Source organism: Marmota monax, unplaced genomic scaffold (assembly GCF_021218885.2).
Source record: "Marmota monax isolate L192 unplaced genomic scaffold, Marmota_monax_Labrador192_F-V1.1 WCK01_AAM20220418_F8-fsc00020, whole genome shotgun sequence".
Taxonomy (NCBI): Eukaryota; Metazoa; Chordata; class Mammalia; order Rodentia; family Sciuridae; genus Marmota; species Marmota monax.
In genome coordinates, this window is record NW_026692912.1 from 8,260,702 (window position 1) to 8,285,281 (window position 24,580).

The 24,580-nt window shown below is 60.9% G+C and overlaps 1 protein-coding gene across 2 annotated transcripts in view; it reads left to right on the forward strand.

The window, feature by feature from the left end:
- The window catches only part of Col27a1 (collagen type XXVII alpha 1 chain), a 125,939-nt gene that overhangs the window by 37,018 nt on the left and 64,341 nt on the right, over positions 1-24,580 (forward strand). For both annotated transcript variants that reach the window (XM_046451416.2, XM_046451417.2), the window contains 7 exons: positions 5,398-5,442; positions 5,924-5,977; positions 6,345-6,389; positions 9,157-9,210; positions 10,370-10,414; positions 17,648-17,701; positions 19,549-19,593. In XM_046451416.2, the coding sequence (XP_046307372.1) occupies positions 5,398-5,442; positions 5,924-5,977; positions 6,345-6,389; positions 9,157-9,210; positions 10,370-10,414; positions 17,648-17,701; positions 19,549-19,593 (342 nt within the window). The remainder of the gene's footprint in view (positions 1-5,397; positions 5,443-5,923; positions 5,978-6,344; positions 6,390-9,156; positions 9,211-10,369; positions 10,415-17,647; positions 17,702-19,548; positions 19,594-24,580) is intronic.

The window sequence follows — 24,580 nt, forward strand, 5'->3', positions numbered from 1 at the left end:
GCTCAGCTCAGTGCTTCCTGGAAGGGGTGGGGGTGCTACTAGCTTCTAATAAGTAAAAGCAAGAGAAACTCCTTAGACAGCTGGTACCCAGGAGGGCACGTGCAGCCGGAGATGGCAAGGCTAAGAAGCCCTACTGGGCAGGACCCTCGCTTCCCACCACCGCCCCTCGTCCCGGGTCCTGGACCTTCCTGCCTCCCGGCCCTGCTCTGCCTGCTGCCCCTGGCATGCCTGTCTCCAACCCTCTCTTCCCTATCTGTCCCTTACTTCTGTCCAGTGCCAGCTTCCCCAAGAGCAGCTCCTCAGCACCCCCAGACTGTAGGAACGGCCCCTCTGACCCTCCAGACTGCGTGAACCTCTTTGGGACTCTGCCTGCTGACAACTCTCTGGTGTCCTCAGCACATTTCTCAACTGGGGCAAGAACACCCCTGTGCACCTTTGTGTCCCGGTTGGGCTGAGCACAGTGCAGGCCCGTGTTCCTGCTCCCTCCCTCCCCGTGCCCGCGCCGAGCTCACCAAGTGGTCCTCCTTGACGGGCTCTGACCCAACCTCAGACTCTTTCTTAACCCATGGTCCCAGGTAGATGGGACCAGTGACACGTGGCTAATGGGTCTTCAGGTTGAAATGTCCTTGCTGTCTTTCCAGCCTGGCTCCCCATGGTGCCCCTGGAGCTCACCAGCCCTCCTAAGTTGGCCACTGTCCATGCAAAGCTGAGATACAATGAGGGGGGTTGAGCAAAGGGGCTCCCCGGGAATGTTTTGGGGGGAATGTGGCCGAGGCTGCCTGAGGGGACCCTGCTTTCTGCAGACCTGTCAGTATTGCTGAGTGGCACTCCCAGTTCCATGGAGCCCTTGCAGGGAACCTCTTCTGGGCTTCCCGGCTGCTGAGCGGCTCTCCCCCCTCCCCCACCGTCTCTCCCACCCAACCCTGCTGCTCCTTCCAGCTGCAGTGCGCAGTGCCGTCTCCCCTGGCTGGGGGCAGTTGCATCTCCTGGCCTGGCTGCTTCTCCTTCGCCCCATTTATTCTGTGTCTAATGCCCACCCCCCCCTTCTGGAAGGCAAGAGTGAATTTGCTTTGTTCAGTATATTTCTGACCTACCCCAGGGTCGTGGTCATGGTTGGGGCTCAGCAAACGTCTGGTAAATGAGTGTTAACTGGACCAATAAATGAGACGTACAGAAATGGCGCTTCCTGCCCTGTCCTGCCTCAAGTGCCACCAAACAGAGGTTGGTGTCAAACCAGCCATGGGCTTCAGAATCCTGTAACTTCGGAGTCAGCAGCACTTGAACAGGTGCAGGGTCTGGAGCAGCATCTCACTGTAAGTCCCTCTGCCGCCTGGAGGGTGCTTCTTCCTCTTGGACCCTCTGTCCTGCTGTCGGCTGGAGGGGCTGGGGTGGGCTCCAGGGTGCTTAGCCATCTTGGTGGGAAGTCTCCCACGGTTCTGGGCAGGGGTCGAGGTCAATCTTACTACAAGGGCAGCTGGGGCCTTGCCCGGCCTGAGGTGGAGCTGGGGAACCTCAGGTCTCAGAAGGCGTTGGCGCCTGGACCCCCAGGCAAGGACAGGACCCCCCTGCCTTCCTTCCCAGAGCCCAAATAGCATCCCCGCCGGACGGGAAAACTGTCTGGGGCGACGGTGAGGTGATGTCTGCTTTCTCCTCGTGCATTGTAAGCAATGATTAATTTGGCTCTCAAATCAAAATATAGCCCGAGCTCCATTATAAACACAGGTCCTGCGGGAACCCGCCTGCCCGGCGGCCAGCGGCCCCTTCAGATGCTGTGGTCCCCGGAGCTCCCCTGAAGCATTCCCTGCCCCCTCATACCCGCCGGGCACCCATCACAAACTGCAAAATCACTGCCCATGGTCCACCTTGCGGTCAGTGCCTACCACAAAATTGCTGGGGCCTTGGAGAAGATAATGGCTTAGATCTCTGCCGCTCCTGGGCCCTGTCATTTGAAGCTGTTTGTTGGCCCAGCCCCGTAAACACTGGAGGAGCGAGCAGAGAGCGGGCGCCTCGGCACCTCCCCCTGCCCCCGGGACTGTGCTCTGTCCCTGTCCTGCCAGCCAGGAGAAGAGGAGCTTCCCGGCCTTTTGGGGCCCGCTGATGGGGACAGACCTAGGAATGGCCGTCTTCTGGACAAAACCCAGCCCAGGTGTCCAGGGTCCTGGGGAACCGTCTAGGATGGGTCATAGCTTCCTAGGTCACCTGGGGCAATCCCCTCCCCACTCCGAGCCTGCATTTCGCAGTCTGTCCAGTGAGGAAGGAGGTTGTCACAGGATGGCTTAGGTCCCTTCCCACCCAGATGCTCCAGGGTTCTGGGACTGACCTCTGCCCCAGGAAGGTTTGACTTCAGGAGGACCTTGCCTTTTGGTGGCCCCTGTGGCTCTTCCAGGCCGGCCTCAGGCCTCAGAGATGAGGTGGTTAAGGATACAGGGTCGGAGTTATGATCCTGGAAAGCTGTGTGGCTGCAAGACAGTCTCTGTATCTCTCTGAGCCTCACTTTCCTTACCCAGGAATTCCTACATCCTAGAGGAGTTGAGCTGGTGTATTTCAGGCTTTCCTGCTGAGCCAGGCTTGGGGCTGTCCCTGTCCTGTAGTTGCATCCTAAGCAAAGAGGTTACTTTAAATGTCCTGAGATTTCCCTGGAGACACTTTTATTGCTTCCTTTGGGGGAGGGAGGTACCAAAGAACTGGTTTTCAGCAGGTTTCTTTATGGATATGAAAGAAGCCCCCAAAGCTGGTGACGGCTAGGGGCTCTTGGAGGACCCTTTTCTGGTTCTCTTGGGGTCCTGGCCCCCATTAGCCCACAAGCTCTTTGCAGCTACTCTCCAAGCAAGCAGAGGATGGTAGAATGAGATTCAGAGAGGGTGACTGCCTATGCTGAATCACACAGCCAAGGGCGCCAGGCTCGGTTCACTGCTTCACTGGGAGAAGGCCCTCCTGGGGCTTGCCATCCTATCACGCTCGTGTCTGATCTCCTGCTTCTTCTCCGACCACCTCGCTCATTCTGCTCCAGTCGGAGGGCCTTCAAGCTACCGTGAACCACGAGAACATTCTTGCCACAGGGACCTTGCCCATGCTGTTCCCTCTGCCTGGATGCTTTTCCCGGGAGCCAGCCCTGGGCCCACCTCTCTCACCTCAGTGGTCTCCTCAGGGCGTCCTTCCCTGACCACCGCCCACGTCACCACCCCTGCCCAACCCTGCCATTATTTGTCCCATGACTTTGCTTTTTCTTTCTCATGGCTCTGGTTACTACCGGACATCATTTCTCATTTTTCAAATTTAGCTTTTTTTGTGTGTGGTTGGAAAAAAAAAAAAAGCCTGGCACACAACTGGCCACCTTCGTCACGCCTAGGATACCCTTTGGTAGCGGTAAGTGCTTTCCCGTGGTGGCCACAGAGCTGCAGGACTTTCCATCTTGCAGAACTGGATCTGCCTGCCTCTTACACAAGGCCTGCCCCCCCGCCCCCCGCCCAGCATTACCCTTTATACTCATTTTGTTTTTATAGTTCCTTAATCAGAATGTAAACTCCATTCAGGCGAAGGATGTTTCCTGTCTCTTTCTTCCCGTGCTTCAAGGAGTGCTGGCACGGGCGAGCTCAGCAGTGGGTTTTACATGAATAAATGAAAGATGAGGAGGCCAGGTGCCGGGCGCTCGCCTGAGATCCCAGCTACTTGGGAGTCTGACGCAGGAGGATCACAAGTTGGAGGCCAGCCTGGCAACTTATCAAGACCCTGTCTCAAAAAAATAAAAGGGCTGGGGATGTGGTTCGCCTGCTTCCATCCCCAGTATCATTTAAAAAAGAAGAGAGAGAAATGAAGACCCTGGTTGAAACAGCAGCCAACTGTTCCAGGGCCCTCGATGGAATTCAGTGTCAGATGTGGTGTTAAGTGCTTTACATAATAACATGTAATTCATGCACTAACCCTAGTCCTCCTATTTTGTAATCGGGGAAAAAGAGGTTCAGAGAGGTGGAGGCATTGGCTGCAGGTCACACAGCTAGTCAGTGGGCAGAGCAGTACTGGAATCTGGATCAACCTGAAACAAGAGGTCTGATCTAGTCACCGGTGGTGGTCTGCACCCCAGTTTGCCTCCTGGGGAAAAAATGCAGGCCCCTGGGTGGGAGATGCCGCCCCTGCTGAGAGCCTGGCCCTGTGAGTGGGTGAGCAAGGCCTGCCTTCAACTCCACCTTTGCTCCCTGGGGGCGCGGAGGTGCTTGTTCTTGTGTACAGGGAGAGAGCCAGGCCTCCGGGGCTTCTGCAAGGCTGTCAGTGTGGCCTCAGGTGTCGCCAGATCTGCCATGAGGAGCAGTGGGACTCAGGGGCAGGTGGCCTCAGTGCCCGCCACCCAGTTTCCCCTTCTTGGAAAAAGAGATGGTAACTGCCCGACCCCACTGTGGCGGCTGAATGAGGTCACACGCTGCCCATCTAGTCCCCAGAAAACGCACAGAGGGCCCCGCAGGCACGTCGGGCTGTGGTCTTGTGGGGTCCCGTGTGTGTGTGTGGTTTAGACTCTGGGACGCTTTCCAGCTCCTGAGTTCTAAACCACAAACTCACACCCCCTGGAGGTCCAGGGAAGGGCAGCAACCCCCCTAAAGATGCACAGTAATTGACAGTGTCTGCACCAAGCCCAGGGCTCCCTGTGTGAGGGCATCTAACAGGGCAGTGTGGCCGCGCTGTCTGAAAGGAAAGCCCCCTGCCCGGTCTTGTCTTCACGGACATCACTAAGTGGGCAGGAGGTGCCAGCCGGGGTTTCCCTGGGAGGCCACCGAATGCTCATGACATGGGCCCTGCTGGCCTGCTGGTGCCACCTGAGGAGGCACTCTTGATTCTCTGCTCCTGGACCCCTGGTCTGGACATCACGGTGGTAGGGCCATGGGGACAGAGGGTCAGGATTGGCCCTAGAGTGTCCCCAGAACCCTTCTCCCTCAGGACCCGTGGGTGTCCCCTTCCTCCCTGGAACAGGCACAGGGCGGGCAGAGGGAGGCGCCATCCCAGAGAGCCCGTGTGCCCGTGTGTGTGGCTCTTCTGATGGGGCTTAGGAGGCGGGCAGGTCCTGACAGAGCAGGGGTCCCCGCCTCGTGGCCGTCCAGCCATCCCCTGACCACCCTTCTGCCCCGGCTGCTGCCCGCCTCTCCCTCTCTCTGGATCTCCAAGGCAGGGCTGGAATCCAGGGGCATCACTGTCGCTCCATCCCGGGTCGGAATCCCCCTGGTTCCGCTGGCTGAAGAGCCACCGAGCAGAGGAAGCCCTCGGGGTGGGCGAACCTTCACGCAGCAGCACCTGCAGGAACTCGGAGGTGGTCTCTGGGGTGCAGCTGGGGCAGCGCTGCACGACAGGCGTGGCCCGGCCATCTGCAGCCTGCTGTGTCCCCGCCACCTGATGCGATTTCTCCCCCCACAGGGCTACAAGGGCTATCCTGGACCGGCCGGGCACCCCGGAGAACAGGTGAGGCCTCGGCCCGCCCAGCACTGCTTCTCTCCCCACCTGCCCCAGGCCAGGCCGGCACCTCCCGTCCTGCTGGGCCCCCACCTCATCCCACCCACCCCTTGATTGAAGGAGCCCGTGTGGCCTGGGGCTGGCACGAGCCACTCCACTTTGGTTAGACCCATGAATAGCCGCCTGTTCCAGCCATGTTAGGGGACATTATCCACGCTGCCAGGGGTTTGCAGGAATCTGGGCTCCCTGGCCCAAGTCAACAGCAGCCCTGCCAGCGGGGCCAGGCCTCGGGTGTTTTCTTACCCCGCGGCTGCAGAAGAGCTGGTCTGACTGGTTTTGCAGAAGGGTGGGCTGGGGGCCCACCAGATTTCCTCCTGGCTCCTCTCACATTCCTGTCCCTCTCCTGTCCCAGCCCCGTCTCCCACCACCAGCAGCCCCTGAGCTGGGCAGGGCCTGTCTATACCGTCCGTTTCTCTCTGTTCCTTTGCAGGGACCGCCGGGACCTGAGGGCAGCCCAGGGGCCAAAGGTTACCCTGGCAGGCAGGTGCAGTATATGGCTTCTGGAAGCTCTGTGGCCGTGTGGCGATGGCCATGGGTGCCCCAGGCACAGGGAGGCTGTGGGCTAAGGGCCAAGGAGCTGTCTCCTCCGGGTGGGGCCGAAGGAAAGGGCTGTCCAGGAGTGGACCATGGCAGCCCCTCTTTGTAGGCAGCAGGGATGGGATGCTCAGGAAGAGGAGGCCGGTGCAGGTGGGGGTCTCCAGAGGCTCCTCCCACCAGTCTCCCCGCTGAGGGAGGAGAGAGGGCCTTCTGGGGGGGGGAGCAGCTGAGGCTCCAGAGACAGGATCGCCCTGGGATGTTGGTGCGGCAGGGCGTCCCCACACATCCTCGTCTTTCTGTCTTCTGTGTTTCAGGGGTTACCTGGGCCTGTAGGAGATCCTGGCCCCAAAGGCAGCCGGGTAAGTGGCATTGGCTGGTGCCACACGGGTGGGCCTGTGTGGCGTCCCCTGTTCTCCAGTGGGCTTGATGGGAGGTCAGGCTGTAAGTGGGGGCTGGGGGCTGGAGGCTGGGGCTGAGGCCCTCCCACCTGGGCACTCCCTGGAGGATGGGGCAGCAGGAGGGCTGGGCACCCCTGAACCAAGGGAGCCACTAGGTCCCACAGTCTGGCAGTCCAGGCAGCCAAGGCTCTGCTGGGACTCAGCCACGTGCCAGGTCCAGTGGGCATTTGCTTGACGTGTCCACCTGTTCCTTTCAAGTGACCAGGGAGCCCAACGTAGTGCCCTTTGAAGTGCCTGCCAGCAGAATCCTCAGTGCCTCCCTCCTTCCCAGCCAAGGGCTGGGGACCTCCCTTTGTGGAGGCCTGAGGTGTCCAGTGGGGGAGCTGCCCTGGCCTGGAAGCCCTAGAGCTTCCAGATCACCCCTTCTTTTAAGCTCCAAAGAAGCAAACTTAGTAGCCATCGCTGAGGCTTGCCCGTCGTTGCCCTGGGAGCCATGCCAAGGCCTGCTGTGGCTTGGCATGGAGATGCCAGGAGGGGCTCTCCTGTGGGCTGTGGGGAGGGAGAGAAGGCCCTGGGTGAAGTGAAGGGGGGTCAGTGGAGTTGGAAGTCCAGGAGATGATCTGGTTGCATCTCCTCTCCTACAAGGAAAGTGGGGTCCTGGTGGGCCCCAGGGCCCACGCTGCATCCCCAAGGTGGAGCACGGGGGCTCCTAAGGGGCACTGAGAAGGGGGTCACACAGCCCTCGCTCGGGAGCCAAAGCCACATATACCCTGGCAGGAGGGAGAGGTCAACATGGCCACGGTCTCTGCCCTAGAGCAACCCCAGGGCAGGAGGTGGGCACGTGGGCAGGTAGGCGGGCTCCCCAGGACTTTGCTATGGCATGCAGGGGGCCTGAGGAGGTGCCTGCAGGGGCACTGGGTCTCCCTGCCTTCCTCTAGCTGCCTTTGTGAGCTGCGGCCTCAGCGGGGCCTTCTAAGCCCAGAGGGAAAGGTCTTCTCAGCCCCCAGTGTCCATCTGCCATCCGAGGAGAGGACACACTGATGACATCTGGGGCTGCCTGATGTTTGCTACAATGGCAACATCTTGAGGCCACATGTGTGGAGAGGACCAGTGTGGCCCCCTCTTCTGCCTCCTCCAGCTCCCAGGGCCTGAGGTGCCCATGGGGGCCGGCCCCTCAAGCTGCCTTCCAACCCCTGCGGCCTCATGTTTATGAAGCAGTCAAAGCGGCACAGGCGTCAGGGCTTGAGACCCTCTGCCATTCACCAGCTGCAGGGTGCTGGCCAGTCACTGGGCCTCTCTGAGCCCCTTTTCCCACCTGTAAATCTGGGAAATGAGCCCTTCTTGGAAGGGTAGGTAAATGTCACTCTTGATTATGAACAGTGATCCTGCTACATGCTGAGAAGGAGACTCAGTGACCTTGCGGCTGTCCAGAGCAGGAGAGGTGATTGGGGACCTTCAATAGAAGGGTGTGTAGCAGAGTATTTAGGAACCTGGGAATCACATGACTTGAATTCAGATGCCAGTTTTACCACATTCCAGCTGTGTGACCCTGGGGAGTCACTTCACCTCTCTGGGCCTGAATACTCTCACCTCTCCTGTGTGCGGACTAATACCTACTTCTAGGAGTGTAGTGAGGATGCAGTAAATGCTTTAATGCATGCAAAGCATTGAGAGCTGGGCCTGGTGCATAGTTTGTGCTCAGTGAATGTCAGGGTTTTTAATAGTTATCATTAAGTCATTCCAGAAACACCTAGAGGGTACAGACAGTGATACCAACCGGGCACTAGAACCCTGCCCAGGGAGTTCCCAGGCTGGTGAGGATAGAGAACATAGATGCCTGGAACTCCATGGTAGATGCTGCTACCTGGGGCTCAAATGGGGGGCTGGGGTGAGAGGAGACTGCTTCTGGCGAGGGCACCAGATGCTGTCCAAGGTAGAGGGCGTTCGAGGCAGGCTTTGCTTCAGACGTGCAGTCCTGAGGATGGGAAGGGCGGTCCTGTGGAGGGCAAAGAGGCCCCCGAGGCTGGGAATCAGGACCAGCCAGCACCCTGATGCCAGGGTTGGGGTCTGGAGTCAGCTGCACCTAGTGACTAGGAGCTGACCAGGGTTTGCTCAGGGGACTCCCTGCTCCACCACGGACTGGCTGAGTTGCTATTTCCTCAGAGCTAAGTCTCCTCCTGTCTGTCCAGGGAGGGAGATGACAGCCAGTCCACAGGGAGCAGTTTAGCACCACAGGGAGCAGCGGTGCCTGGCAGGATGTCAGCACAGCTGATGGTCCTGCTGTCACTCAGGTGGCTGGGGTGGACGTGAGCCTCCCTTCGAGACCTTGGAGGCCTAGGAGGAGCGCTGCAGGAGCACCCTGGGGCGCCCTGGGTGTGGGCGGGCCCAGCACCTAACCAGGCCAGGCTTCCTCCAGCAGGTGGCGGCGTCCTGGGGCGCGGGGCGGGCTCCGCAGCGCCCGCCTTCCCTGGCGTGAGGGTATGTGCCTTTGGACTACATCGTGGAAGCCGGCACCATGCAGTCCATGGGCATATACACTTGCCTCAAGGCCTGTGTCGTCGAGGACCACGGAGCGCGCTGCTGCCAGCTGCCAGCGAGAGGAGGGGGCGGGGCCTCGGGGCGGGGCCTCTAGGGGCGTGGTCTCCGGGGCGGGGCCTCTGGGGCGGGGCCGGGCTGGACGCTGCTCCGCCCTCTGCCGCCACACCCTGACCCGCCTGCTCTCTCCTAGGGTTACATCGGACTCCCAGGGCTCTTCGGCCTGCCTGGGGCCGACGGAGAGCGGGTAAGTGCGCTCCTGTGGCGACTCACCATGCGCCCCCTCCGCCTTGGGCAGAGCCCAAGGTCACCGGGTCCCTCCCGGAGGCGGCTGGGAGCGGGCAGCGCGGTGGGGCTTCCAGGTCAGGGAGCCTGGCACAGTCAGCGGCCTCCCGTTCACCTGAACCATGGCCCAGGTCCACGCAGGAGGCTGCGAGCCTGGAGGGGCCCTGGCCAGGAAAGGGACTCTTCTGGGGAGCCTCTCGCAGGCTTTCAGCAAATGAGAAACAGGCCCACTTCCTACTCAGAGGTAGACTCTGGCCCGTGGTTCATTTTTGCGAATAAAGTTTTATTGAGCCCAGCCGTGCTCATTTGCCCACTGTCAGCCCTGGCCGCCTTCCCCGCCAGTGGCAGAGACCAGGTGGCCCGCAGAGCCAGAGGTTCACCCCTGCTCCTCTGCCCACGGCCTGCCCACGGCCTGCTCATCCCGCCCCCTTAGGCAGCTTAGTTCCTTTCCTGGGGCGAATGAGACGGCTGGAGACCCAGGACCTGGTGGCAGCTGTGCCATGCATGAGGTCCAAGGACCAGATGTTGGAGGCTGCACCTGGGTGGAGACAGTGGAGCTGGGTGGGGCAGGGGAGGGGAGTGTCGGCACCAGAGGTGGCACTGGGTGACTGGCTTGCACCCTGAGCTCTGCAGAGAGACCGGGCCCAGCTCTGGGGAAGGCGGGGACCTGAGATTCCCTAGGATGCCCCGTCCTTCCAGCCAGGTGTCCAAGTCAGGGGAGTCGGGATGAGGTGCTCAGGCGCCCCCGGCCCCGCCTTGATGTCCTCTAGAAGCCCCTCAGGGTTCCTCCCTGGCCCACTTCCAGCCTGAGTCCATATTTGGGAACTCAGCTGTAAACTTGTCCGTGAGCTGGACACTGAGGGCCTTAGGAAGGCAGGAGAAGAAGCAACAAGTAAGCACCTGCTGTATGCCAGGAGCACTTTCTTAGGCATCTCCCCAGCAGCCCCCTGCCCTGCAGAGTACAAAGGCCATCTGTCCATCCCACATAACTGGTGACACTGTGTACATAGTATGGATTCCAGGCCCTCTGTCACCTCCCATGGGTGGCTCTGGGGCTGCTGTGGGCCAGCTGTGTCTTGTTGGAGTCCTGTCCTGACCTGTCCCCTGTCTTTCCCCTACAGGGTCTGCCTGGCGTTCCTGGCAAGAGGGGCAAGATGGGTAGGCCGGTAAAGATTTTCCGTGTCTATTACGCAAACTCTATGGGTGGACCCACCCCCGCCGGCCTCACCGCCTGTCTGCTTGGGGCCTGGCGCTTCTTGCCTCTCTGTGCCTGGCTCTGCTCTGCCCTGAGTCCTGTCACCAGAAGGCTGCATGGCTGCTGTGTGGCTGCTGTGTGGCTGCTGCTCCGGGTCCTCTCTCCCTGTGCACCGCTCCTGGGTGCCATGGCGTGGGGGACATCTGCCAGGGGTGTTTTGTGTCTGGGGCCTGCCTGGGTTGGGGGGGCCTAGGCCAGAGCAGTTCGCAGGCTCCATCTCAGCACTTGTCTCCACGTCGTCTTGGTGTCACCTGGCTCTGCCCATTTCCTCTCGTGCGCACGCAGATCTGGAGGCAGTGGGGTGTGACAGGCCCACAGTAGGCACAGCCCCAGGAGGGGCTCCGGGTGTCCCCAGTCCACCTCATGTATTCCTCTGCATTGTGGTAGGAAATTGTTTTTCCCCTTGTTTGAGCATCTCCAGGCATGAAGAAAGAGCCAAGGCACAGAGAGATTAAGTCACATGCCTGAGGTTGCACAGCGAGTCAGTAGGGAAGCCAGGATTCTAGGTGAATAGGCTTGTCCCCAAGGTTGCTGATTGCTTGGCGTCACTACTTGATGCTAATCTTGTAGAAGTAGGTTTCCCATAGTCGCACCTGTGGGAAGTCATTTACTCCTGTTATTTCATTATTCAGAAGGGGACACTGAGGCTCAGAGGCAGATGGCTGTGTCTGAGGTCTGTCAACTGGGACAACAGGCCCAGGACTCTCGCAGAGGTGTCCTTCTTTCAGGCTGGGCCCTGTACGTGGCTTAGGCTATCCGTGGCCCCCCAGGTTGACCCCTGGCCTGAGAGCTGTGGTCGGCCCATTCCTGGGCCTCCTGTTCCCTGTGGCTCGTGGAGGGGACTTTGGGGGAGGTTAGACTGGACAGGAGCCGGGACACTTGGGGACACAGGGAAGGGGGCTGTCTCATGCGGGGGTGGTGGTGTGTCATTGCCTTTGAAGTGTGTGAAGCTGGCCCTCTGGGGTCAGGGAGGGCAGAGAAAATCAGGATCCAGTCCTGCCCCCAGGAGCTGGCAGAGGGTCCCCCAGAAGAGCCACCCTCTGTGGCCTGACAGCCTTTTGTGCCCTCAGGTCCAACACCTGCCACCTAGATGTGGGCCAGGAGGAGCACTGCCCCTCGGCCTCAGCCAGGCCCCCCGGGTGGGGAGGCAGTGAATACCCACTGAGCGCCCACCCGATGGGGCAGATGGACGGGCCATGGGACAGGGAAAAATGGCTGAAAGAACGATCAAAAGAATGTCAGGTAGTTCCAGGTGCTGAGAGTGGGGCAGGGGACAGTGAGGGCTTGGAGCGTGGGCTGAGAGGTCCGGCAAGTCCTTCTTGCTTCATGAGTCACCTGCATGAGGTGGGGATGGGAGCCATGTGGCTTCCCAGGGGAGAGCCTTCCAGGTGGAGGTGAAAGCAGGTGCAAAGGCCCGGGGGCAGGAGCATACTTGGTTCAAGTTTTCTGAACCATGATCTTCTCATTTGAGAAATGACAATTGTGTCTAACTCATGGGACCATTGTACTTCCTAGGTGGCTGAGGGGCCACCTGTGTTGAGTGGCTGGAGGTCAGTGGTGTCACCTTCTCTGGGGCTGGTTTCCCATGACTTAAGTTGTGGAGGGGCAGCAGATGGGTCACTCAGGTTGCCTGGGCTGGTGCTGTCCATCCCCAGGCCCACCTCTGGGGCCACGCTGGGGGGCTGGTTCAGCCTCTATCCCAGGAGCCTGGCAGGGCCGCTTCACAGATGAGATGGAGACTCAGGGAGGTGACTGGCGGGCCCAGCCCTGGGCTCACTGAGGGCCGAGACTGGACTAGAACGCGGCCTGAGCTCTCAGCTCCTGCCCAGAGGGCGGCTGTGGAGGGCTTGGGTTCCAGAACCCCCTGAGCGTGGAAGAGGCAAGGCTCAGGGAGCCCTGGGAATGGCCTGGCCCCTCCAGCCTGGCACGGGAGGGCGGTCCCTCAGGGGTCCCCGCCCACCTCTGTCTCCCCTCCGCACCCCCCCCCTGCGATGGGCACGTTTCCTGCTTGGTGCCCAAGCCACGCGGTGCTCATGGTGGAGGTGACGATCCATCTACCTGTCTGGGTCGGATGAGGCCACTCGCTCATTTCTGAGTCAGCAAGTGTTTATTGAGCACCTACTGTATACCAGACTGCAGACAGCACTGTGGTCAGACAGACACATACTCGTCACGGAGCGTCAACTCTGAGGGTGGGACTGTCCGCAGCCTAAGGAGCAGAACGGGCCCTCGCAGCTGTAAGGGAAGGGAAGCAGGTCGCCAGGCCCTGGGTGTCCCGGTACTGAGCCCGTGTGATTCCCCCTGAGAACCTTTAAGACGAGGTGGATCCTCCCTCTTACCCAGAAAAGGAAGCTGGGGCTCACGCTGGCCACGCCATCTGTCCAGAGGTCCTCTGAGGCCGCGGACTTGACCCCACAGTGGACAGCTCCTCTCTCTTTGCTGCTGCTTGACTTTAACCCCTCAGATCAGCCCTGACCTGGGATGGGAGCGCCCCAGAGCGGGGTGTCAGGAGAGGGCCCCACCGCTGTGCCCGCGCCTTGAGAACAGGAAATGCCCTTGACTCTGGGCCCGCCACCGTGGCCAGCAACCTGCCGTCCCCCTGTGCGTGTCCTGGGCCCCTGGCCTGCGGTCCCCAGCCTGCACTCCCTGGGCGGCCCTGAGGCCCGCCCCTGGGGCCCCCAGCCCAGCCCCTCCCGGGAATGGCTTTTCCTGAGTCCCCGCTAAGAAGCAACAGCAGGAGCTGAATTCCCTCGGTGGCATCCAGGTGGCCTGTTTCTGGTCTCTTGCTGCAGGCAGACCTCCGGCCCCTGTGCACATCTCCTTGGCCTCTGATTGGGAGGGAGGGTGACAGTCTTTTGTCCCTGGGAGCTGAGAAGAAGTGGAGGTTGGGGCCCATGGGGGCTGCAGGGCCCCCATGATGGCCTGGCTCCACCTCTTTTTCAGACAGATGAGCAGAGAGGGAAAGGAACTTGCCCAAGGTCACACAGCAAGTTGGTGGCAGAGGTAGGAGTTGAACCCAGGACCCTGCTGACTACTGCAGGGTGCTCTCCACACAGCCCCCTCCCGTCTTTAACCTCCAAGGAAAGCTGAGTCTGTAGCTCTCGCCCTCCTCCCATCTCCTGCTAGAAAGGGAGTTTGTGGGGTTGGAGAAGGGTCTAGACGTAAGGCGTGGCAGGCTGGCTGTGCTGAGAGGGCAGCTCCTGCTGGGCCCGGCTTGCTGGGGCTGGGCTGGGGTCATCGGAACCTGCCTGGGATGCCCGCTGTTCGCAGCCCACAGCTCCTAACTCCGCGTCTTGGCTTGTGAGCCCAGCGCTCTGCGCTCTCAGGCTGCGGGGAGCAGGCAGACCAGAGACAGAGCTTGTGCTTCTAGGGACACTGAGGCCTCCAGGGGGCAAGGTCCGTAGCAGGGGGTGCCAAGGGCTGGAGGCTCACGTGAGTCAGAGCGTTGATGACTCTGGATCCTGGCGGTAACTCTGCCGCCTCTCCCCCTCCCTCCCCAGGTGACATTTCTCTGCAGCATTTCCTAGTGGACCTCAGAAGGTCAGGGTGAAAACACACTCAGCATTGTGAGGAATGACCGCCGGGAGGCTTCATGGGGTCTTCCCATGTCAGCACACCTGGGGTTCATGCCTCTTCTAGAAAAGAATAAGGGCTATGTCAGGTGAGGTCGGAAGGATGCAGGTTAGACTTGTGCAGGAACTTCCAGATATTGGAGGACTTATACTTCGTGAGGAGGTCTCGGGCTCCTCTAGGGGTTATCTATTATCCCCGCTGTTGCTATTAACCCTAACTAGCTTAGTGGAGGCCCACTAGAGTTTACCAGGGACTGGATTATAAACATCTCACCTCTCCTCAGCCCTCCCTGCCGGGTGAGGGCAGAGTGGACCCTTCTGCAGGCCCGGGAGCTGAGCCTCAGGGCCGTTAGCAGGACTTCTGATTCTGGGTGCTCCTGCATGCCACCTCCTGTGGAGCAGACGGTTCTCTAGACCCTGCCTAGAGGCAGGAGAATGGCTGAGAGGGCCTTCCGAGGTCCCCTCAGCCTTGGCGTCCTGCTCGGGTTGTGGTCACGAAGACCATCACTGTCCTGACCCCTCCTTGAGTCATCTCAGCCCCACTGTCCCGCCCCCCTGGGCCTGGCTCTGCTCAGAGGCCCAGGCCTTCGGTTCCCACAGGGGCCCGACCTGGGGAGGGAGGACCCCGTGGCCGAGCGGCAGGAGCCGAGCTCACTCCCTGGCCCCAGGCCAGCCCACTGCAGCCAGGACGTGGCCCGCAGAGGAAGGACCTGCTGCCCTCCGGCTGGGGTGCAGCCGTGGCACCTCGCTGCAGCAGGCACAGCCGGAGGGGCAGGTGGGGCGCGTGGGGCCGCATGTCCAGCCTGGTGCCAGCTCTCTGAGAGGCCGACATGAGAGGCCCCGGTGAGTCCTGGAGCCGGGCCAGGCCCCTCGGGGGCGAGGGGAGCCAAGGCCGCAGTCTCCCCAGGGACACTGAGGTGCTAAATGTCACCTGGGCCTGTGATCCCAGCAGCTGAGGGGGCTGCGAGTTCCAAGCCAGCCTTAGCAACGCGGCAAGGCCCCTCTCCCAACAGAAGGGGCTGGGCTGTGGCTCAGTGGGCAGGCCCTGGTTCAGGCCCCAGTACCAGAGAGATACAGAGCACTTGATTGTCCCAGCACCTGTAAAGCGCCGTCCTCTCCCCAGCTGTGCGTGATTACAAACTGGACTCCTGGGGGGCGTCCCTTACAGCAAGGAAGACTGAAGGTGCGGCAAGGTGGGTCTGCGTGCCAAGGGCAAGCGGTCCTCAGTGTTGGCCCTTCCTTCTAGTGTGTGAGCCCAAGACTGTGATGGACCCTTGGAGAGGCCCCAGGCTTGCTCTAGTCTAGCCCTTTAGAGAGCAGGCAGTCTGCCTAGGTTCAAAGCCCAGCCTTGCTATTCCACAGCTGGGTGACTTCGGACAAGTGTCTTAACCTCTCTGGATTTCAGTTTCCTCATCTGTAAAATGGGACCAATCAAGGGTCTGTTTGGAGGTCACGCTGCTGGAGTTGGCTATTGTCCTTAGGCTGCATTGTGACTTGGGATCCTGATTACAGTCCCTCCCGGCTCCTGCTTCCAAGGCTGCCTGCATGTTTCTGTGAGCTGCTAGCTGTCCGCATGTCTCATCCGTATTCCCCGTTGGGCTGCAGGCGAGAGGTCCCTGGGGGGAGGAGCAGGATGGGTCCGTGGACCAGCTGGGGCTTCTGAGTGGAGGCCCACGGGGTAGAGGCCCACAGGGTGGAGGCCCACGGGATGGAGGCCCTCTTGCTGCTTCTGGAGAGGGTCCAGTGGCCTCTGTAGCTGGGTTGGGCTTGGGCTGCTGCCGCCTCTCCATCTCGCCCCACGGGGGCGTTTCTGTGCCTAGGGGAAGGGGCTCCCTCCTCCCTGGCCTTGTCCAGCTTCTGCCCAAGCTGGGAGGACCCTTAGGACAGGAAGTCCAGGGAGGCCTGTCCCAGGTCACACGGCCAGCCTAGGGTACACCCAGGGTCATTTCTAGATGCTGAGTTAGAGAACAGAACAGGGACTTCTCAGGTCAGGCCTCCAGGGGCAGTGGTCAGCCAGGTGCCCAGCTGGACAGCAGCCCCTGTCCCCCGAGGGCTGGCCCTCCTCTCTTGCCAGGCCCCTCCCTGCAATCCCTGAAGTCCAGAGGTGGGAACCTTCAGAAACGCCCCTGGCCACAGTCCACCTGGTGAGGTCCTTGAACTGGGGGGAGCTAGAACTTTCCAGTGGGGACTCCACGGATCTGGGGAGAGGATCTGGGGAGAGGAAGCTCGGTGGAGCGACATGTGCCCCCAGAGATGGGCCTGTGCGCAGACCCCCCCCCCGCCCGCCTCCGAGGCCAGCGGGGTGTGCCCAGCTGCTGCCTGTCCCCTCCGCCCCCCGGGCTGTCCCAGGAGCCACCGAGTCCAGAGAGGTGGAGCCCAGGCTCAACTCTGCTGCACACGCTGCTGCCCTGTGGCCTTGGCTATGTGATGTGGCCACGTGACATGTCCTCGCTGAGCCTCGACTTCCCCGACTGCTGAATGGAGCCAGCAGCCCCTCCCTCCAGGCGCAGGACAACCACCCTGAGGTCCCGCTGTGCCCTGAAGCCCTCCCTGCGTCCCTGTCCCCTCCCCTTTGTGTCTGATGCCAGACCTCCTGAGGAGGCTGTCAGCCTGACCCGGGAGGGATGTGCACGCAGGGCCCACGCCTCGTCTCTGGGTGGCCACCAGAGGCCTTGGGCTGCTTGGCTTTGGTCTCCCGCTTGACCTCCAGGGCTCCGTCTCCCTCCAGGGCTCCGTCTCCCTCCAGACCCCCGCAGTTTAGAACCAGAGGCGGGTCACCTCCGAGCCTCTTTGCGCCTCGGGGCCTTGGTCTTCGGCAGGAAAACCTGCGCTCTGTTTTTCATTCAATCTCCCTGGAAAACCGGGTGGCGGGCCGGCAGCAGGCCGGGCTCCTTCCCTTTTGAAGTAGGAACATGCTGGCCCCCAGCACACAGCTGTCCCCACGGCTGTTTTCCCAGCTGCCTGGCTCCCCAGGGGCCTGGTGTGGCCTCCAGGGTGGGGTCAGAGAGGGACCTCAGGGCCTCTGAGTGGCCCAGGCTGTGCCACACCAGCAGTGTGACCTTGTGTGGCCTTGCCACAACTTTACAACTTCTCCTGATCTGTACCATGGGGACCCTGGTGCCACAGGGTGACTTTTGAAGGGTGCATTGTCATCACAGATCTGAGCTGGGAGTGACCAGTGTGGACACTGAGGAACCCGGGAGAGGACCCTGTCAGGTCCCAGCCAGCAGCTGCTCTAGGCCTGGATAGGCTCCCTGAGTCCCCAGTTTGTGTCCTTCCCACGTCATTGGGACCAGGACCCGGACTGGGGGCTGGTGCTTGTACCTTTTTTTTTCCCCCCAGAGACTCTAAGTAGAAAAGAAGCAGGTCACCGGGCGGGCCCTCCAGAGTGGCCTGTCCCTGAGTGTTGTGTGGGGGTGTTTGTTGATGGCAGGGTGACCTCAGGATCCGCTGCTGTCAGGTCGAGGGAATGAGACTGCTCAGACACTGTCCCTGCGTCCCCCTGGGGTGTGGCTCAAGTCGTCTGCAGCTCCAGACACTGACCTACAGATGTTTCTCTCTCCTGCCCCCAGGGCTTCCCTGGAGACTTTGGGGAGAGAGGCCCCCCTGGATTCGATGGAAACCCTGTAAGTACTTCAAGTGTTTAGGAACAGAGAAGAGATCAGGAGCCCAGACTTTGGGGTCCGAGACCTGGGTTACATCCCACCCCATGACCTGCTGCCTGGGTGTCCTTGGACAAGTTACATGACTTCTCTGAGCCTGTCCTCCTTTCTACTCTGGGTGACACCCCATGAAGAGTCCCAGCCCGCTGGGCATCTGGGTTGCACGCAGCCCCAGGGCTTAGGGAGGTTCCTGGGTCACTGCCCACCAGAGAGGCCCCAGCTTCTGCCGTCTTAGAAGCAACAGAAATGTTTACGGCCACAGCGGCCTGGGGATGCACACGAGTCGCAGGCCGTCTTTGGAAAGATGGGCCACGTTCCGAAGGAATCTCCACGGCCGGCCTGTTTATAGAGAGTGTAAATAATCCGAGGCCCAGGCTCTGTCCCGTGGAGGAGCCAGGTCAGCCTGCCCTGGGGAGCTGGGTCTGCTCCGCGCCTTCCATCCCTGGCTGCAGGCCCAGCTGGGAGAACGCTGGCATTCTTGGCCTGAGGGTGCAGACTTGCCCTGGGGGGTGCAGACGGGCCAGAGCTGTCTGCAGCACCCGCCTTGATCGCTGTCTCCTGGGGGCTTCCCGCTGAGCAGCCGCTCACAACTGACCTGCTCTGGTCTCACAGATTCCCCTGGAGGCTCGCCCGCCCTGCTCCCTGCTCCCTGGGGGTGGAGCCTTGGCCCCAGAGCCAGGTGCACCTGGGTTTGCATGCTGCTGCACTGCCTGCCCGGCCTGTGAGCCTGGACTGACCCTGACCTCCCTGAACCTCAGTCTCCTCATCTGTTAATTGGGGGTGGGGGTCGGAGGGCTCAGAGGGCTGTCGTGAGAAGAGAGTGAGGGCAGGGAAGGTGTCCAGCCGACCAGACTCGAGGTAGCCACAGGGCGGTCCCTGCCCACAGAGAAGTCCTGACCCCTCCCCATCCATTGCACAAGACCCAGGGAGCTGGGAAGACTCCTGGGGACAGTGAGGAGAGAGGGGAGGGGACATGCCAGGTGACATGGGAGGGGAAGTCAGGGCGTTTCCTCAGCGGTTCACTTGCTGGGTAACCATTGGAGCATGTCAGTAGAGAACCTTCTAGAACTTTCCCTGGGAGGGGCAGGGATGTGCCTCCTTAGGGCCTAGAGGAGCAGAACGGAGGCAGACCTGATGGGGGCCTGCGGCTCTGCCCAGGTTTCCCCGCTGCAAGGCCAAGGCTGCGGCTTCCTCCCCGTGGAGCTGTGCCCCTCCCCTGTCGGGGCCGCCCGGGGTTGGCAGAGGGGAGCACAGCCCCCGGGTCCCAGCAGTGCCCTTTGCTGATCCTTCCCAGGCCTCCTCTTTGGTTCCGACTCCCCATTTGAACTTGGGCCCCACCCACACCTGTCTTTTTTGGTGTGAGCCCTGGGTAGACCTGGGGGGCCGAGGCTGGGGGTGAGCCATGTGCGAGACCCCATCTCCTCTCTGGGCTGGACAGGGGAGGCCTGAGGGCCTGGGACTGGGGGGCCCTGACCTTGAGCAGATCCCTTCACCTTGGGAAGCCCGGCTGTGCCTCTGGGGAGGGCAGCGGCCCCTCCGTCCACACCCCCAGGCGGGGGCTCTGCCCTCTTCATACCGACACTGGAGGGTGCAAGGGCTGGGGGACCCCCTCCCATCCTACAGATGGAAACTGATGGCCGAGGGAGGAAGGGCACTGTCCCAACTCCAGGCCACACACCAGAGGCCCTGGGGCCTGGGACTGGAGCAGGGGGTGGTCAGCACTGAAGTGTCCCCCCAGATGCCCACACGGGGCGGGGTGGGGGTCCTGGAGGGAGACAGGATGCGTAACCACCTTGTGTCTGTGTTTGCAGGGAGAACTGGGCCTGCCAGGGCCCCCAGGAGTCCCCGGCCTCATTGTAAGTACACAGCAGCCTAGGGGCTGGGGGTGGGGGAGAGGCAGGTGTCCCCGAGGAGAGGCCTGGGGATCAGGACTGGCAGCCTGGACAGGAGTCTGAGGACGGAAAGTCTTGCTGTGTTACCCCAGGTGGGTGTCCCACCTTCTCTGAGCCTGCTTCTCCATTAGTTAAATGAGGGTGAATGCCGGACCATGCCTGCCAGTGTGGATTTATACTTGCTCTTTGTTGGTTGTTTTACAAGGAGGTCTGGACAGGTGACAGCATGCCTGTTCAACAGGGGCCTCCTGTCCAGAGGCAGGAAGTGGCTGGCAGAGTTGCTGAGACTCTGGACCATGTTGGGAATCTTTAGGGCCCTTCTTCTCAAAGCATGGACTCTGAAACCAAGTCATGGCTCTGCCAAATCCTTGCTGTGTGACTCAGGCCAAATCACTCACCCTCTCTGAGCCTTAGTTTTCTCATCTATGCAGATGAAAGTAGAATCCCCTGGGATTCTTGGTTGTGAGGATTAACCAAGGTGACACAAGTATATTGCTTGGCCCGGGATCTGGCCCTCAGTAAATAATTAGTGGAAAATACTGTTGTATCAGTTACTGTTATTCATCACTGACAATAGTCATTCCTGAGAGAGGGTGCGGCCATGATCAGTCACTCATCTCCTGAAATGCCCAGGACTGAAGGGCCTGTCTGCAGAAGCAGGAAGGGCCTGGGGCCGGGCCTGGCTGGGCGGCCTCGAGGAGCAGCCTATCAGCCCACAGCAGGGCCTGTCCCGGCCTTGGGCCAGTGAGGGGCGAGAGCTGGAGGTGCCTGCAGAGTGTCCCCCAGGGTCTGAGCCATCTGCTCTCCTCTGGGTCATTCCTTATGGAGTTTGAGTCCGGGTGGTATGTGGGGGGGACAGGTAGACTGTCCCCTAGCTTAACAGATGGGCCAGCTTTGCCACGCAGCAACGTGCCAAGAAATGCTGCTCAGAGGGAGTGAGCAAGGCCCCAGGGAGGCTGGGGCATCCCCTGGCTCGGGGTTGGCCAGTGCCGGGGAGAAGGCCCAGAGGTCCCTGTGCAAACCTGCTCGTGTCCAGGTGGGTGGGAGCAGAGCCCGTGTTGAAATCCTGGCCTTGTCTGGCTCTGTGGACCTCACTGTGGGTCCCCTTCCCGAGCTTCGGGGACCCCCCTGTGAATTAGGTCATCATGTCAGAACTGCAGGTGCCAAGAGGGCGGTCCCTGGAGCCAGACCTCCTGGGTTCATGTCCTGGCTCCCACCATTAATCGAAATGCTCAGCAAGTGCGTTGGTTTCCCTGTGCCTCCACCTCTTTATCTGTAAAGTGGGGATAATATTAATGCTTAACTCGGGGGATTGTCGTGGGGCTTTAAATCAGCCAATTCGCACAGAGTGCCCAGTACGCAGCAAGCACTCGGGAAGTGTGGTCATAATAGCTATTGTTCTTTTATTTATATATTTTTTGGTACTGGGGATTGAACTCAGGGGCACTCAACCCCCGAGCCGCATCCCCAGCCCTATTTGGTATTTTATTTAGAGACAGGGTCTCACTGAGTTGCTTAGCGCCTCACTGTTGCTGAGGCTGGCTTTGAACTTGTGATCCTCCTGACTCAGCCTCTCGAGCCCCTGGGATTACAGGCGTGTGCCACTGTGCCCGGCTTAGCTGTTGTTATTACGTCTCACACACACACACACACACACACACGCCTGTGTGTACATATGCTGTGCTTGTCTGGATCACTGAGTGGAGGAAGGTTTTGAAGTCATGTTGGACCTTGGTGGGGGAGAGCATTGCCGTGGACTAGTGATGCCCGCCATGGCTGGGGACTGGGAGTGTCCACCTGTGAGTCACACGTGTGTTGTCCCTGATGCCACTCAGCAGGACTTTGCCAGGCACCTCCTTTGGCACTGGTGGCTGACCTGTCTGCCATGAGAGGGGGAGAATTCTCTGGAAGTTGCAGTCTAACCCTTTCCAAGCCCCGAAGGAGTCCCTTCTGGAGCCCCTTGTCATGCGGTCATTAAAGTCCTCCTGGGACACCTCTGGGGTTGGAGGCTCCCTCGCTCGCCTCGGGGGCCTGTCCACCCAACAGAGCCCTCATCGTTCAGTGTCTTCCTGTCTCTGAGCCCAAGTCATCCTCACCATCCCTGGGAGAGGCTGTTCCAGGGGTAAGATGGTCACTGTCTGCTCTTCCTGAGAATCCCGGTCCCCAGAGCTTTCGAGAAGAGAGGTTCATACACCTGGCTGCGCCTCTGGCGTGTGTCCTATTTGTCATTGTGACAGCGTCCGCGAGGTCGGGTCCCAGAGTGGTAAGGTACACCGTGGCTGCAGAGATTCTTAAGGCTCAGCCCTCCCTCCCGCCTGGCCTCGGCTCACGGAGCGCCTCCCCTCTGCTCTCCGTAACTAGGGCTGCCAGACAAAATACATGACGCCCAGTCACTGTGGAATGTCAGATGCAGTATTGGGACACATTTATACTAAAATATCCTTCATTATTTATCTGACATTCAAACGTAACTGGGTGGCCTGTCCTTCACATCCCGTCTGGCGACCCTATTTGCCATGTCTCTTGGCAGAATCCCATTTGCCGGACGGGAAAACTGAGGCCCCGAGTCAAGGACACACACAGGCAGAAGAGAATGGGGTTTGATGGAGGCCTCGAGTCCAACTCCTAGAGCAGGGCACTCTCTTCCTGTCCCCTTCTGAGGGCTGGCTGGGGGCAGGATCTGGACACCCGCGTTTCTCAATGCTGCCCTCTGCTCAATGTCACTTTCCAAGGAGCTGATCCCTCCCACCTGTGACCTCACTCGCCTGTGTCCCCCGCCCTTGCCATTCTTGGCCTCTCCTCCCCCGTTTGGGTACCTTTGAAGTCCTGTGTCCTTGCACCTGGGAGCCTAGGGCTGGCCCTGAGACCCTGAGTCTCCACCGTGCCCGAGGCGGGTGTCCCCTCGCACCCCGAATTTTCGGGAGCAGCAGGGTCTGTCATGGGGAGAACTCGCCCCCTTCCAGTAGGAAGAAGGAGGTTTCTCCTCAGGAGTCGGAGGAGGAGGAGGGAGGTGAGTCACCTGCGGTTTTCCAGCGGATGTGGGTTTCCAGCTGAGCGATGGGAATTCCACAGGTTGATAATGGTTTTAGTGGAGGTTCAGGTTCAGCCGGGGCCGTCTGGTCAGCTGAGGCCATCTGCGTGCAGGCTGAGGCCGAGCGTCCCCGAGCCCCGCTGCGGAGGGGACAAGCTAGCGTCGAAGAGCGTCCGTCTGCTCTGTGTGTGCCTGATGCGCATTGGGCTCAGCAGCCAAGGCCTGTGGCTGGACCTTGCAGGGAGTGGACACCTCGCACTTGTCACCCAGGCCTGACTGTCCCCAATTCCAATGAGCTTCCAGTGGCTCGGGCCGCCTCTGAGGTGAGCCTGCTGGACGGCCACCGTTCAGTAACTGAGAGCCCCTGGCTGCCTGCGGAACCAGTGAGCTCCACAAGGACCGGTCCTGTCTTTTTTATTCAGAGACACGTTAATGAGACCCAGAGAACACGTGACCCGGCCAGCAGCCCAGCACCTGGGGCGTGGTGGGCTGCCTCTGTCCTCGGTCACTGATGGTTACCCGACTGCTTCTTTGCCTATAAAGCTGGTCAGGGCCCTCCAGCCCGTCTTTACCTGACCCCGCTGAGTGTCGGCGGCCACCACAGCCTGTGGGCGTGGTGAGTGGCATCATCATTTGGCAGTGAAGGAAACCGAGGCTCAGAGAGGGCAGAGCCCTTGCCTGAAGTCACACAGCTGGCAAGCTGGCCTGGGCCTGTCTCCAGAGCTAAGCTCTTCACCGCAGCCGCAGGTCGCCAGTTCTAAGGAGGACAGAGGCAGTGGCCGCGTGCAGTGTGGGCTGAGGTGCCAGGAGCTGCCCTGGCCAGGGATGGCGCTTGGTAGTACCACCCAGGAGCCAGGACAGGCTGAGTGCCCTTACTGTCACCGTCCCTCAGTGTTTCTGGAAGGAGGCTTGATGGCCTGCGAAGGCAGTTCCCTGTCCTCTCTCCCCTTCCTTAGTGGGCACCTCCTGTGGCCACACCCCAGCTAGATGCTGGGGTCTCGGAGGTAAGGTCCCCAGATCAGGCACCTGCCTTCGGTCTGGTGGTGGGACTTGTGGTGGCCGTGTAGGTGATGGCCACCTGGGCAAGGCTGCGAGTGAAAGGCGCGAGACTTCAGGGGGACAGGGTGGCACCGCCTGGCCTCTGGGGTCAGTGAAGTTGGGGGCCCCAGGATGCATGGGCGTTGGCGGGCTGAGTGGCAGCCAGAGCACACCAGGCGCAGGAAGTGGCAGGAGCCCAGGCCCGGGGCCATCGGTGACCAGTATGTCCAGCTACAGGGAGCAGCGGGGCAGGAAAGAGGGCCGGGCCTGCCCGCACCCCCACGGGGCACTGAAGGGCCCAGGTTTCCCTCAGGGCCCCTGCCAGCCCCAGCCCTGGAGCCCCCAGCCCACCTGAGCCACGAGCTCGGACTCCCGCGGGCTCAGACAGACAGACAGACGCACCTGGGGCCTGGACCTGTCTCCGCCTCCAGCTCCTTAGTCTGGGTGGTCCCTGGTCTGGGTGGTCCCTGGTCAGGGCCTCCGTTGTCTGAAGTGCAGCGGGTCTGCCGGGGAGGGGAGCCGGTTCTGACGGGTGCTGCCTGCGCAGAGCCACCGGGAGCCATGGGCGGGAGCCTGTGGGTCACCTGCACTCACGGTAGCACTTAGCTGTCCCAGGAGGGCTCGCAGCTGCCCTCGAGCCAGCCCGCAGCGGGTGGGGGGGGCGGGTGGCCTTCAGATGGCTGCGGCAGGGCCTGTGGTCGTCTCTGTGGGAGTCTCGAGCCTGGGCAGTGCGTCAGGCGCCAAGAGCTCGGAAAGTGGACTCGGGCTCAGGCTGGAGGCCTGCCGTCGGGCTATCTTGTGGGGACTGACAGTGTGTGAGTGTCCCCCAGCCACACTGGAGGGTGTCTTGGGTGCACTAGACAGGTGCTCCATGAACTGTCC